The sequence below is a fragment of the Bufo bufo genome, chromosome 1, assembly GCF_905171765.1.
Source record: "Bufo bufo chromosome 1, aBufBuf1.1, whole genome shotgun sequence".
In the NCBI taxonomy this organism is placed as follows: Eukaryota; Metazoa; Chordata; class Amphibia; order Anura; family Bufonidae; genus Bufo; species Bufo bufo.
The window spans coordinates 741,459,724-741,472,582 of NC_053389.1; the positions used below are offsets into that span (position 1 = coordinate 741,459,724).

The window sequence follows — 12,859 nt, forward strand, 5'->3', positions numbered from 1 at the left end:
CCCGCCCTGTTCCCTCGGCCACGCCCACTCTGCGAAGTCACCACTCTATCGGTGGCTTCTCAGCGTTGGATCCGGCCACGTCACTCCTGCCAACAGCAGACCACGCCTTCCCCACGCTTTCACCAATCCGCGGTAGAATACGCGATGGAGGCGGGACGATTGGGAGGGGAGTGCCCAATAGGCACGCTCAGCTGGAATGACAGGCAAAGAGGCGACCAATAGGAAGAACCAGGTTGTTCCGATGACGTCAGAAGCACGGTTTGTGGCGCTTATGTAGGGTCGGTGAAGCTTTGCTAGCAGCAGACTGAGTGCGAGATAGTGACATCTACGGAGAGCGACAGCCAGAGGAAGAGCCAGCATGTGTGGTGAGTGTAAGGGCCTGGCAGCACAGACAGGACTCCCTTGTGCCCTGCCATGGCACATTGGCACCTCTGGACGTCCCCTCTTAATTGTGCTCAGCATCTTTAGGCTCTGACACGTCTGGTAATTCACCATGCCATGGTGGTGGAGTCATTGTGTCTGTGCCATCCTTTACCACCAGCCAGAAATGTCTTCTTATTTTTATATCAGATTTGATGTTTCTTGTTGTAATTTTACATTTCTTACTATTTGGTCACCCAACTAATGACGCTAGCAGAACCCCGGGGCAGAGCCATGGTTGGCCTTTATATGATGTCTTCCTATTTGTAGACTACACCTTTCACAATGGGGATATTGGCGCCACCATGATGTTCTTCAGATTGGCATCGTTAACCCTTTCCAAGTATACCCTGTTCGAACTTGTAAGACCCTCTTACTTGAGGTTACCCCCATGCTTTGCCTCCTGTACACGTGATAGCGCTTTATATGTATACCTACAACATGGGGTCATTTACACTTCCCAGACCAGTCTGTGGAGCAGGCATGGTACCACTTTGGGCCAGTCCCCCCCGGTCAGTATTTGTAAGTAGGGCTGAGCAAACTGAAAAAGCAACACGTAAAAATGTAGGAATGATGAAATGCCACCCAAAAATGCATGAAATTTAGAAGAAAAAATATAACCACAATGTGTGAAGCAAACCTGAAAACCTCATAATATATATTTTTCTTAGATTCATCCTTGCGGTTGGAGTAGTCTAGATTAGTAGATGTTCGTATGTACAGTAGGTGTCCTTATAGACTAGGTTGTAGTGATGGCTAACCTCGGGCACTCCAGCTGTGCTGAAACTACCACTCCCAGCATGCACCATTTATTTCTATGGATTTCTGAGAACAGCCAAGCTAGTGTACATCTTGGGAGTGATAGTTTTACCACAGCTGGAGTGCCGGAGGTTAGCCATCACAGGACTAGGACCATCGTATTGATGCGCGGGACGTGTTTCCCTCAGGAGCCAATTACCGTAATGAACCATAATAGTTCAATCCACTTCTGTATAATTGTACAGTACTATCTGTAAACGTAAAAAGGAAGGTCTTCTAATCAGACCAGGCAATGGAGCTAAAATGGAAAGGATGGGAATGCCGTCCCCCATGACATCCTCACATCCATGGCCATCTATAAAGTTTTAGAGAGTACCACCTTGGGCTTCTGTGGGTTGTCCCCATGATCACTACCCATGTGGTTCTAGAATGAATGAAAGAAAATCTTTTCTATCGTGAACTGGCCTCCAGTCATGGTTATTGTGGCTGGGGTCTACACTTGGGGGCAGATATATCAAAACTGGTGTAAAGGAAAACTGGTTTAGGTGCCCATAGAAACTGAACCGATCCCAACTTTAAATTCTCGGATTTTCTTTTGAAAATGAATAGCGGAATCTGATTACTCTTTTCTTTACACCAGATTTGATAAATCTCCCCCTTGGTCACTGCGTAGCCAAGTTTTTTGATGTAGACTTTGTTGTAGAGTCAGAGACATGGTTGCTTCTCATGTAGATCCTGTATCCCCGGATGTTTGGTCACTTTTGTGTTTCTATAGAGAACTTGGCTCCAGTCATGGTCGGCGTGGCTTCTGGTGGACACTTGATCACTGCATGACCCAAATCAAAGTCTTTGGGTGTAGACATTGTTGGAGAGGCAGAGACGTGGTTGCCTCTTATCTAGATCCTGTTCCTCAGGATGTTTGGTCAGTCGTGTTTAACCAGTTACAGACGTTCCTCTGTTGTGACGAAAGTCTCATGGACCTGATTGAGTTTGAATTTGATGTGTACTGGGGAGGGAGTCTTGGGCCCCCTTCACACGAGCGAGTTTTCTGCGCGGGTGCAATGCGTGAAGTGAAGTAAACGCATAGCACCCGCACTGAATCCTGACCCATTCGTTTCAATGGGTCTGTGTACATGAGCATTTATTTTTTTTTTCACGCATCAATTCTGCGTTGCGTGAAAATCGCAGCATGTTTTATATTCTGCGGTTTTTCACGCAACACGGGCCCATAGAAATGAATGGCGCTGCGTGAAAATCGCATCACAGAGATGTTGTTTGTATACATTCATTTTCTTATCGCGCGCGTGAAAAACGCATCGAGACGCATTGCACTGCGCGATAAAAACTGAACGCAATCGCAGGCAAAACGGAACGACTTTGCCTGCGAAATCGCGCATTTTTCACTGAACGCATTCGCAACGCATCCGGACCTAATCCGGACACGCTCGTCTGCAAGGGGCCTAAGGGTTTTCAGGATGTGTATTTGCCAATAATGATCCCAATTAGCAGCTTCTTTGTGTCTTGGATCTGACTCTGGTCTCCCTGTAGGTGGTGTCCATGTTTTTGGTCCATCTACTGTTTGTTTTGACTCGTCATTGTCCTTGCAATAGTTACATTGTCATTATTCAGAATGAAACCGTACATTTTATTAGATATTTTAAGGTGCGTTTACATTGCGCCGATTAAGCAAGCAGTTATCTGGTAGGGACTGTTGCTTCCCGATAACTGCCTGCTGTTTAATGAAGGCGAAGAGCTCCAATCGCCTCCATTGTATGGGGTGAGTGATCGCTAGTGCCATTGCTCGTCCTCACACACCGGGCGACCTGCTGCCCAGAGACGATGAATGAGGTGTCCATGTCAACGATGACTTCACCCAAGTACTCGTTCAGCGGGTGATCTGAAGCGCGTTTACATGGGTTATTATCGGGAACGAGCATTTGTTGTAAGGTTCATTCCTGATCATCGGCCTGGCAAATGTGGTGTAAATCCACCTTTAGGCCTCTTTCACACCACCTTTTTTTTTTTTTTTTCGCGTTGCGTTTACGGAACCATTCATTTCAATGGTTCCACAAAAAAAAAAACAGAATGTACTCCGAATGCATTCCGTTTCCGTTCCGTTGAAAGATATTACATGTCCTATTATTGGCCACAAATCGCATTCCGTGGCTCCATTCAAGTCAATGGGTCCGCAAAAAACGCGGAACACATACAGAATGTACTCCGTATGTCTTCCGTATCTGTTCAGTTTTTGCGGAACCATCTACTGAAAATTTTATGCCCAGCCCAATTTTTTTCTATGTATAAACGGAATGGAAACAAAAAACGGAACAACGGATCCGTGAAAAACGGCCCGCAAAACACTGAAAAAGCCATAAGTTCGTGTGAAAGAGGCCTTAGGGAACTCTTTAGGTCTTGGAAACAGCTTTTGTTTGGTGATTATGTATCCCGTGGACATAATTTTTTTTTTTTTGAAGGCCCATCTACAGAGCATTTTCTTAATACGAATGATTAGCAACAGACCACTTCTAAAGTTCTTACCAGTAATGTGATCTGAGTTTAAAAAATCATTGCAGTTTTTGAAAATTACCTTCATAGCACCATGTGCAGATTCTTGGACAAAATCTGTGCCAATTTCTAAGTGCGTTCCTTTGTAAGATGACAGATCTCAGCTGGTTGAAACAGATTGTTTAGCAGATTGTCTTGGGACTGAGCTTGCAGTGCATTTTCAGGTCACTACGCAGTGTACAGGGATGTGCTAGTCCTGCAGCACCTTGGCTCCTACTGTCCGCCGATTGATGGAGGTGCCAGGATACCAGTCATCAGTACATGTAATCAAGATCAAAGGACTGGTCTTCTATATTTGTCTTGGGAAAATCCTTTTAAAAGGTGTCTTCGGGACCCCGAGGATCCAGCAAACAGACCTCTATTCCATTTAACGCACCAGTAGGAGAACGTTTGTAAAGATCTTACCGTTAAATGGATCCGCTTCTCTGGAACCTGGTCACGTTATGGTCCTCTGCTGAAAATCCTTCTTCGGCCAACGTTGCGTCCTTTTACCAGGTTTCTGGCCTGGTCTATGGACAGAATGTCTCTTTCGCTGTGGACAGTGACAGAACTATTCCTCTTGCTGGTGCATGCGCAAACTTTTGAATCCACCACATCTGCGCATGCGCCAGGTAGAGAGAGAGTTTTGCTCCTGTCCTCAGTGGAAGTGATGTCCCGTCCATAGCCCAGGATGGAATGCTGGTAAAGGATTTGATGTTGGCAGAAGCAGGAGAGGAAAGTCAGATAACCGGTTCCTAAGAGACCGATCCGTGCAACTTCAGAATAGTAAATATATTCTAGACTTTTTCTCCTATAGGTGATTTATGAATAATGAAGGTGGGTTTATGGAACTCGTTGGCCCCGTATACGGAACCATTAATTTCAATGCTTCTGCAAAAAAAAAACGTCCGCTTTTCAGCTCTGTTGAAAGGTAAAACATGTCCTATTATTGCCCGCAAATCGCATTCCGTGGCTCCATTCAAGTCAATGGGTCCGCCCAAAAAACAGAACACATACGGAAATGCATCCCACACGGGCGTTGCAGGAACATGCGCGATTTTTCAGTGCGAGTGCAAAACATTGTAATGCGTTTTGCACGCGCGTGAGAAAAATAGGCATGTTTGGTACCCAAACCGGAACTTCTTCCCAGAAGTTCGGGCTTGGGATCGGTGTTCTGTAGATTGTATAATTTTCCTTTATAACATGGTTATAAGGGAAAATAATAGCATTCTGAATACGGAATGCATAGTAAAATAGCGCTGGAGGGGTTAAAAAAAAATAATTTAAATCCACTTGATCGCGCAGCCCGGCATCTCTTCTGTCTTCTTCTTTGCTGTGTGCAGGAAAAGGACCTGTGGTGACGTCACTCCGGTCATCACATGATCCATCACCATGGTAAAAGATCATGTGACGGACCATGTGATGACCGGAGTGACGTCACCACAGGTCCTTTTCCTGCACACAGCAAGGAAGACAGAAGAGATGCCGGCTGCGTGATCAAGTGGATTAAGGCGAGTTTATTATTATTTTTTTAACCCCTCCAGCGCTGTTTTACTAAGCATTCTGTTTTCAGAATGCTATTTTCCCTTATAACAATGTTATAAGGGAAAATAATAATGATCGGGTCTCCATCCCGATCGTCTCCTAGCAACCGTGCGTGAAAATCGCACCGCATCCGCACTTGCTTGCGGATGCTTGCGATTTTCACGCAGCCCCATTCACTTCTATGGGGCCTGCGTTACGTGAAAAACGCACAATATAGAGCATGCTGCGATTTTCACGCAACGCACAAGTGATGCGTAAAAATCGCCGCTCGTGTGCACAGCCCCATAGAAATGAATGGGTCCGGATTCAGTGCGGGTGCAATGCGTTCACATCACGCCTTTGCACCCGGGCGGAATACTCGCCCGTGTGAAAGGGGCCTATGTCTTCCGTATCCGTTCCGTTTTTGTGGAACCATCTATTGAAAATGTTATGCCCATCCCAATTTTTTTCTTTGTAATTACTGTATACTGTATATGCCATACAGAAAAATGGAACAACAGATCCGTGGAAAAACGGACCGCAAAACACTGAAAAAGCCATACGGTCATGTGAAAGAGGCCCAATTGAGAGATACTTGGATGCTGGTGGGGGACTTGAGTCAGAATTGGGCTACACGCACACAACCGTTGTTTTGGTCCGCAAACGAGCCGCAGATTTAGCGGCTTGGATGCAGACACATTTACTTCAATGGAGCCGCAAAAGATGCGGACAGCACTCCGTGTGCTGTCTGCATCCGTTTCTCCTTTCCGTGGTCCATAAAAAAAATATATAACCTGTCCTATTCAGTTATATTAATGGCTGTCCGTGCCGTTCCGCAAATTGCTGAATGCACACGGACACCATCTGTGTTTTGCGGATCCGCAATTTGTGGACCGCAAAAAGCACAATGGTCGTGTGCATGTAGCCTTAAGGCTGGTTTCACACGGGCGTTGCGGGAAAATGTGCGGGTGCGTTGCGGGAACACCCGTGATTTTTCTGCGCGAGTGCAAAACATTGTAATGCGTTTTGCATGCGCATGAGAAAAGTTGCGCATGTTTGGTACCCAAACCCGAACTTCTTCACAGAAGTTCAGGCTTGGGATCAATGTTCTGTAGATTGTATTATTTTCCCTTATAACATGGCTATAAGGGAAAATAATAGCATTCTGAATACAGAATGCAAAGTAAAACAGCGCTGGAGGGGTTAAAAAAAAAAAATATTTTTTTTTTAACTCACCTTAGTCCACTTGATCGCGGCCCGCCATCTCCTTTTCACGCAACCCCATTCACTTCTATGGGGCCTGCGTTGCGTGAAAAACGCAGAATATAGAGCATGCTGCGATTTTTGCGCAACGCATAAGTGATGCGTGAAAATCACCGCTCATGTGCACAGCCCCATAGAAATGAATGGGTCGGTATTCAGTGCGGGTGCAATGCGTTCACCTCGCGCATCGCATCCGCGTGGAATACTCGCCCGTGTGAAAGGGGCCTAAGAGCATAGGTTTTGTGTTCCTCTGGGCAGATTTCCCTGGCACTAGACAGTTGCTAAATCTACACAACTCTTGGCTCTTGGGTACTGAACGCCACAGGATAAACTCATTCACCTGTTAAAGGGATTGTCCGAGTTTGTTAGGCCGTCAGTAACTGATCGGTGGGTGTCGGACGCCCGGCCGATCAGCTGTTTGAAGAGACCGCATCGCTTGGTGAGCTAGGCGCAGCTTAGTCTCATTCAACTGAATGGCGCTGAGCTGCAATACCAAACACAGCCACTATTGAGTGGATGGCGCAGTGCTTGGTGAGCTGCATGGAGTCCACGGCCCATGCCTCAAACAGCTGATCGGTGGGCTTACCGTGAGTTGGACCTCCACTGATCACATATTGATGGCTGGAAAACGCCTTTAAACCTCTGATAATTCCCAATAATAGCCAGTGACCGACCCCTGGATATAGACCTAGTAGTGAATGCTTGGGGTTGGCTGGACCTAATTGTTTGCACATTTGTGACCATCTTTCATCCTTCAGGGTTTGTGGTGACCTTTGGTCCTCAGTAGGACTGCACAGCGCAGTAGATGTGTGTGAATGGACTCTTGTTCTTCCTGGTTTCAGATGTTTGCAACAAGTATGGAGAATTTATGACCCCTATTTCCCGGCATACTATGGCTACCTGGCACCCTGGTCTTGTTCCCTATATGTAATCTGACACGGCTCTCTTCTGCCTTTCATTATGCGGGCACATACTGTACATTCTTCTTCTGCGGACCATTAGGTTGTGCGCTGACACAGGGACCTCATTGTATCCTACTAAGAACAGAGTACTTCTTAACACTCGGGGTCTTTAATGTCAGCAGATCATCCAATATCGGGGAAGATTAAAGGCCTGGCTGGTAACTTTTAAAAGGAGTTAAAATGGCTTAAAATAAGTAAAAAAAAGGTCATACTTGGCTCGCTGTTCCCGTTCTGATACTACCTGGGTCAACCGCCAGGCTCTCCTTCCTGATCCCTCAAAACGGCAGCTAATCACTGACTGAAGCGGGTCACATGTTCTGCATCAAAACAGAGATGGGGGGTCCGAGGATTTTGGCCCCACCTGCACATGAAAATGTGTGTGCGCCCGTGACTGTATTGCGTCCCGCAAACAGTGGGTCTGCAATATACCGGCATCAGGCATGTGCGCACCATACCATCACTTGAATGGGTCTGCAATCCGGGAGATACGGAGCGGAAGGCCATGGTCTGTTCCTCTGCACCGTGAAAAAGGAGAGCATGCTCTGTTTTTTCTTTTGTGATGCGGACAGGTTGCAGACCGATTCAAGTTGGATGGGTCTGCATCCGCCAGCGCAGGCCACACGGACAGTGCCCGTGCATTGGGGACCGCAATCTGCAACAAACTTGGCGAAAAAGTTCACGTTGCCAATGACAAGTCTGACATGTGAGCGTGGCCTTATGATGATGCTCATCTGGAGAGGGTTTGGTTTAGGGTTGGCTCCACCATGGCTGGTGTGGCTGATGGTGCGTATTACTCCATGAAGGTACCTGCTGAGTGCAGTTTAGGTTATCCCCTCTGCTTCATCAGATTTTTGGTGTATGCCGGTATCCTGCAGAATATAACCTTCATTGAAGGCACATGCCTGGAGCCTGCTGATTGCACTTTGGTGGGCTTAGCTGGCGCCGTCTTGTATATAATCTCACTGGCTATCGTGAAGATGCTGTGTCTGTTTTCCATTGAGCGTCCTTTGTCCTGCACATGGTGGTGGTCTACTCCTACCCTGAACATATAGTGGGTCTCTGTCCCCCAACATATGCCACCAGGGGCATATGAGACACCCTCATACATATTAGATACTAGTCCGGGCCTGCCTAAATGGACTGGTGTTCATCTAATGTATATGGCCACCTTTTAGGGGCTATTCACTAGAACGTATTGGAGATGTGTTATATGTCACAGCACAATAGTGGGTTTAACTGACCCGAATGTACAGTACATGCATGTGTATAGCCCCTTAGTCTAAGGTTAGTGGTGGGATTCCCAAAACCAGTCTAATGTCCCTGGGGGGAATGGGTAGGGATGTGGCGCAGTGTCCTTGTGGCATGAAGGATGGTTCTGTGGTCCAAAGATCCAGTCCCGTAATGAGCTGACTGTAGACATCGGTCCAGAAGTTTCCAGCTGTTGGCTCCATCAGATCCACAGCTGTACGTCTCCTTTCTTCTAACATCTGTGTATCGAAGTTACAAGAAAACGTAGGATTTATGACAGGCGTGGTGAAAAACATGACTAATGCGGTTCAATAGAGAAAAATACTTATTTGAAGATACCCAAAAATAATATAACTCAACTTGATCGCACAGCCCAGCTTCACTTTTGTCTTCTTCTTTGAGGAATAGGACCCTTTTGATGACATCACTGCGCTCATCACATGGTCCATCACATTATATTTTACCATGGCGATGGGTCGTGTGACGGACCATGTGATGAGCACAGTGACGTCATCAAAGGTCCTTTTCCTGTGCACAGCAAAGATGAAGACAGAAGAGAAGCCGGGCTGTGCGAACAAGTGGATTAAGGTGAGTTACATTATTTTAAAAAAATTTTTAACCCCTCCAGCCCTATTGTACTATGTATTCTGTATTAAGAATGCTATTATTTTCCCTTTATAACCATGTTATAAGGGAAAATAATAATGATCGGGTCTCCATCCCGATCGTCTCCTAGCAGCCGTGCGCGAAAATCGCACCGCATACACACTTGCTTGCGGATGCTTGCGATTTTCACGCACCCCTATTCACTTCTATGGGGCCTGCGTTGCAATATAGAATATAGAACATGCTGCGATTTTCCCGCAATGCACAAGTGATACGTGAAAATCACCGCTCATGTGAACAGCCCCATAGAAATGAATGGGTCCGGATTCAGTGCGGGTGCAATGCGTTCACCTCACGCATTGCACCCGCGCGGAAAACCTGCTCGTGTGAAAGGGGCTTTAGTCCCAGGACATCTGTTGCACCTAAGATAGTCGTGATTGCTCCTGCCATAAAGGTTAATGACCCTTAATTGTCCTATAAAACATTTATAGACTTGTAATCATTAACGAGGAGCTCATAGTATGTGGTAATGCGGCATCTAGTGTAGTTGGATCCTCGCGCTCACTCTCTATGCAGGGGCACACCCAATTCTGTCCTTTGGCATTTTTTACACCTGAATGTATTTATTTTTTCTCCGTTCACCTTGGGAGTGTGACCAGTGTGCATGTAATTTATGGAGGGCTTTCCCCTCCAGGGTGTGTAATGTCCTATATAGCAGAGGCGGGTGCGTCTGTGAGCAGCTCTTTTTTTGCATAAGGAAATGATTGTTATTGCCACAAGCGCTCAATGGGGCAGAATTTACAAAGAGCGGCGAGAAAACCCTTGTGCTGCCGGAGGATTAGAATACTTTATGACGAGGCGTAGGGCTGACATAGTTTTTTATCCATCACGTTAGTAAGTTTACAGAGGACACGCCCCCCCATCTTAAGAACACTGGCCGCGTATCTTAAGATCGTTGCACGGCCGGTTAGAGGGGACTTGTATTTTTACGTCTAAAATTGTCGGGAGTCCCTTGACAAATAACCCCCGTTGTTATACATGGCCGATATCTTACGGTCACCGTGTTTGTCAGCACTTGGGGAAGGTCCTCAAAGTTATACGAGCAGATTTTTCGGCAATTAGACGAGTAGATAATCGCGACAATTCAAACGCTGGTGCACAATAATCGCGTAATGTGACTGTGTGCACCGACTGAACAATTGTACTAAAAATGCAAGACACGTGAAATCGTTTGTCGTTAATGAATTGTGCATCGCGCGACCTTTTGCCGATGGGTCCGATGACTAGACCTGTCTGAACACGGTCCGAGATCATCGTGTAAGCGATTTTATATGAATTTGCACACGATCCTCCCTGCATGTTAGTCTGGGCGTTGCGTCGGCAGGTCACTCGTGTCGTCAGTCGCCTCGTCTCCATGAGCCCACACCGGACAGCTCACAGACATGTCATTAGCGCCCAGTTATCTACTGAACCCGCTCTAATGGACAGATTAGACGGGCGGCTCTCTTAAAGTGCAGCCATTGATAACGGCCACAGTGTGAGTGATTTGTGAGCCGGGGTGTGCCCAGGGGGAGTCCAGGGATCTTATGTGCCTGACTCTTCTGGACAGGAATCAGGATGGCGAAGATCAGGAAGTGAACTGATTAAGGAATCGCTCATGCAGAGGCAAAGTCTGAAGTGAGTTCATAAAGATTGGGAAATATAAAGCTTCCTTCCTGCTGGATCCATTTCTGACTGACTCGGAAAACGGCATCAACCTAAGGCCTCTTCCATACGAACGTTGTGTATCTGTTCCGTGCGGCGGACGGGTCTGATCGAGACTAGTGTTGAGCGAACTTGTGTTTTAAGTTCGGCGTCTAAAGTTCGAGTTCGGGTTATCGAAGTATCCCGTTATGGATTCCGCTACCACGGACCATAACGGGATACTTCGATAACCTGAACTCGAACTTTAGACTCCGAACTTAAAACACAAGTTCGCTCAACACTAATTGAGACCCTTTCAAGTTGAATGGGTCCGTGATCCGTTCGCACCAAAAAAAATAGAACAAGCATGGACAGACAAGTCCATCAAGTTCAACCAAGGGATATGTGGGTTGTAGTGTTGAGCGAACTTCTGTTTTAAGTTCGGCATCTAAAGTTCGGCTTCCGGTTAGCGGGGGATCCCGATATGGATTCCGAATTCCGTTGTGGTCCGTGGTAGCGGAATCAATAATGGCCAATTATTGATTCCGCTACCACGGACCACAACGGAATTCTGAATCCATATCGGGATCCCCCGCTAACCGGAAGCCGAACTTTAGATGCCGAACTTAAAACAGCAGTTCGCTCAACACTAGTGGGTTGTCATGTACTATATAATTGCTGATTTCCATATTGGCATAAGGCTACTTTCACACTCGCGTTTGGTGCGGATCCGTCATGGATCCGCACAGACGGATCCGTTCAGATAATACAACCATCTGCATCCATTCAGAACGGATCTGTTTGTATGATCTTTAACATAGCCAAAACTGATCCGTTTTCTATTGTCAGTGAAAACTGATCCGTCCCAATTGACTTACATTGTGTGTCAGAACGGATCCGTTTGGCTCAGTTTCGACGGACACCAAAACGCTGCAAGCAGCCTCCAGAGCGGAATGGGGACGGAACTGACGCGTTCTGAGCTGATCCTTTTCCATTCAGAATGCATTAGGGCAAAACTGATCTGTTTTGGACCTCTGGTGAGAGCCCTGAACGGATCTCAAACTGAAAGCCAAAACGCCAGTGTGAAAGTAGCCTAACCCGTTTAATGGCTAGCCAGCCTCATTTATCCTGGCTGGCAACAGCCCTTACCGAGTGGGGCACTACTTCACCTTCTAGCCATAGAAATTTAATAGACACCGAGACAGGGCTTACCCCTAAAATGAAAAAGTCTTCGAGTAGTTCTCTTGTATTATGTTTGTTACTCATATCTGTTTGGGAGAACATTTCTAACAAAGCCAGAACCAGCCCTGTACCTCACATGGACCCAGAGATCTCCACATTCATTGCTCTGCTAGATTTATATCAAGCTGGCAGCTCAAGGGGAGTGTCTTTTCTGCTGCAGCTCAGGGGGTGTGTCTAAGCTCTCCCTATCACAGCTCAGGGGGCGTGTCCATGCTCTCCCTATCACAGCTAAGGAGTATGTGCGGCCATCTCGGTGAGCAGGACAAAGAAATAAGAAAGAACAAACTGCAGGTGGCGCTATACAGATACATTTTATTAAATAACTCAGTGGCTACACAAAATGTTTAATGACATGCAATTACAAAAGTATTCAGATCCAGGTGCTGGTTTGAAAACTGTTGTTAATATTTTTTGCGGGACAACCCCTTTAAGGCAGTGATGCATTTTCTGATCCAAAATCTTGGACAGCCAGGTAACAACCCCTATGGAGTAAATTACTAGCAATGGGAAGGTCCAGATGAGTGTTACCATTTAGAGGCGTGTCCCTGCCCAGTCTTTACAACACTGATTGCATAACATCAGACTGTACAGGGACACACACACACCCA

General features: G+C 46.5%; 1 protein-coding gene across 3 annotated transcripts in view; it reads left to right on the forward strand.

Annotated features, from left to right (window-relative positions):
• The first annotated feature begins 228 nt into the window (after nucleotides 1-228).
• The window catches only part of GFPT1 (glutamine--fructose-6-phosphate transaminase 1), a 49,816-nt gene continuing 37,185 nt past the window's right edge, over nucleotides 229-12,859 (forward strand). For all 3 annotated transcript variants that reach the window (XR_005775639.1, XM_040414451.1, XM_040414452.1), the window contains exon 1: nucleotides 229-365. Coding sequence is in view for 2 of the 3 variants with exons in the window: in XM_040414451.1 (XP_040270385.1) it covers nucleotides 359-365 (7 nt within the window). In the remaining variant the exon portion in view is untranslated. The remainder of the gene's footprint in view (nucleotides 366-12,859) is intronic.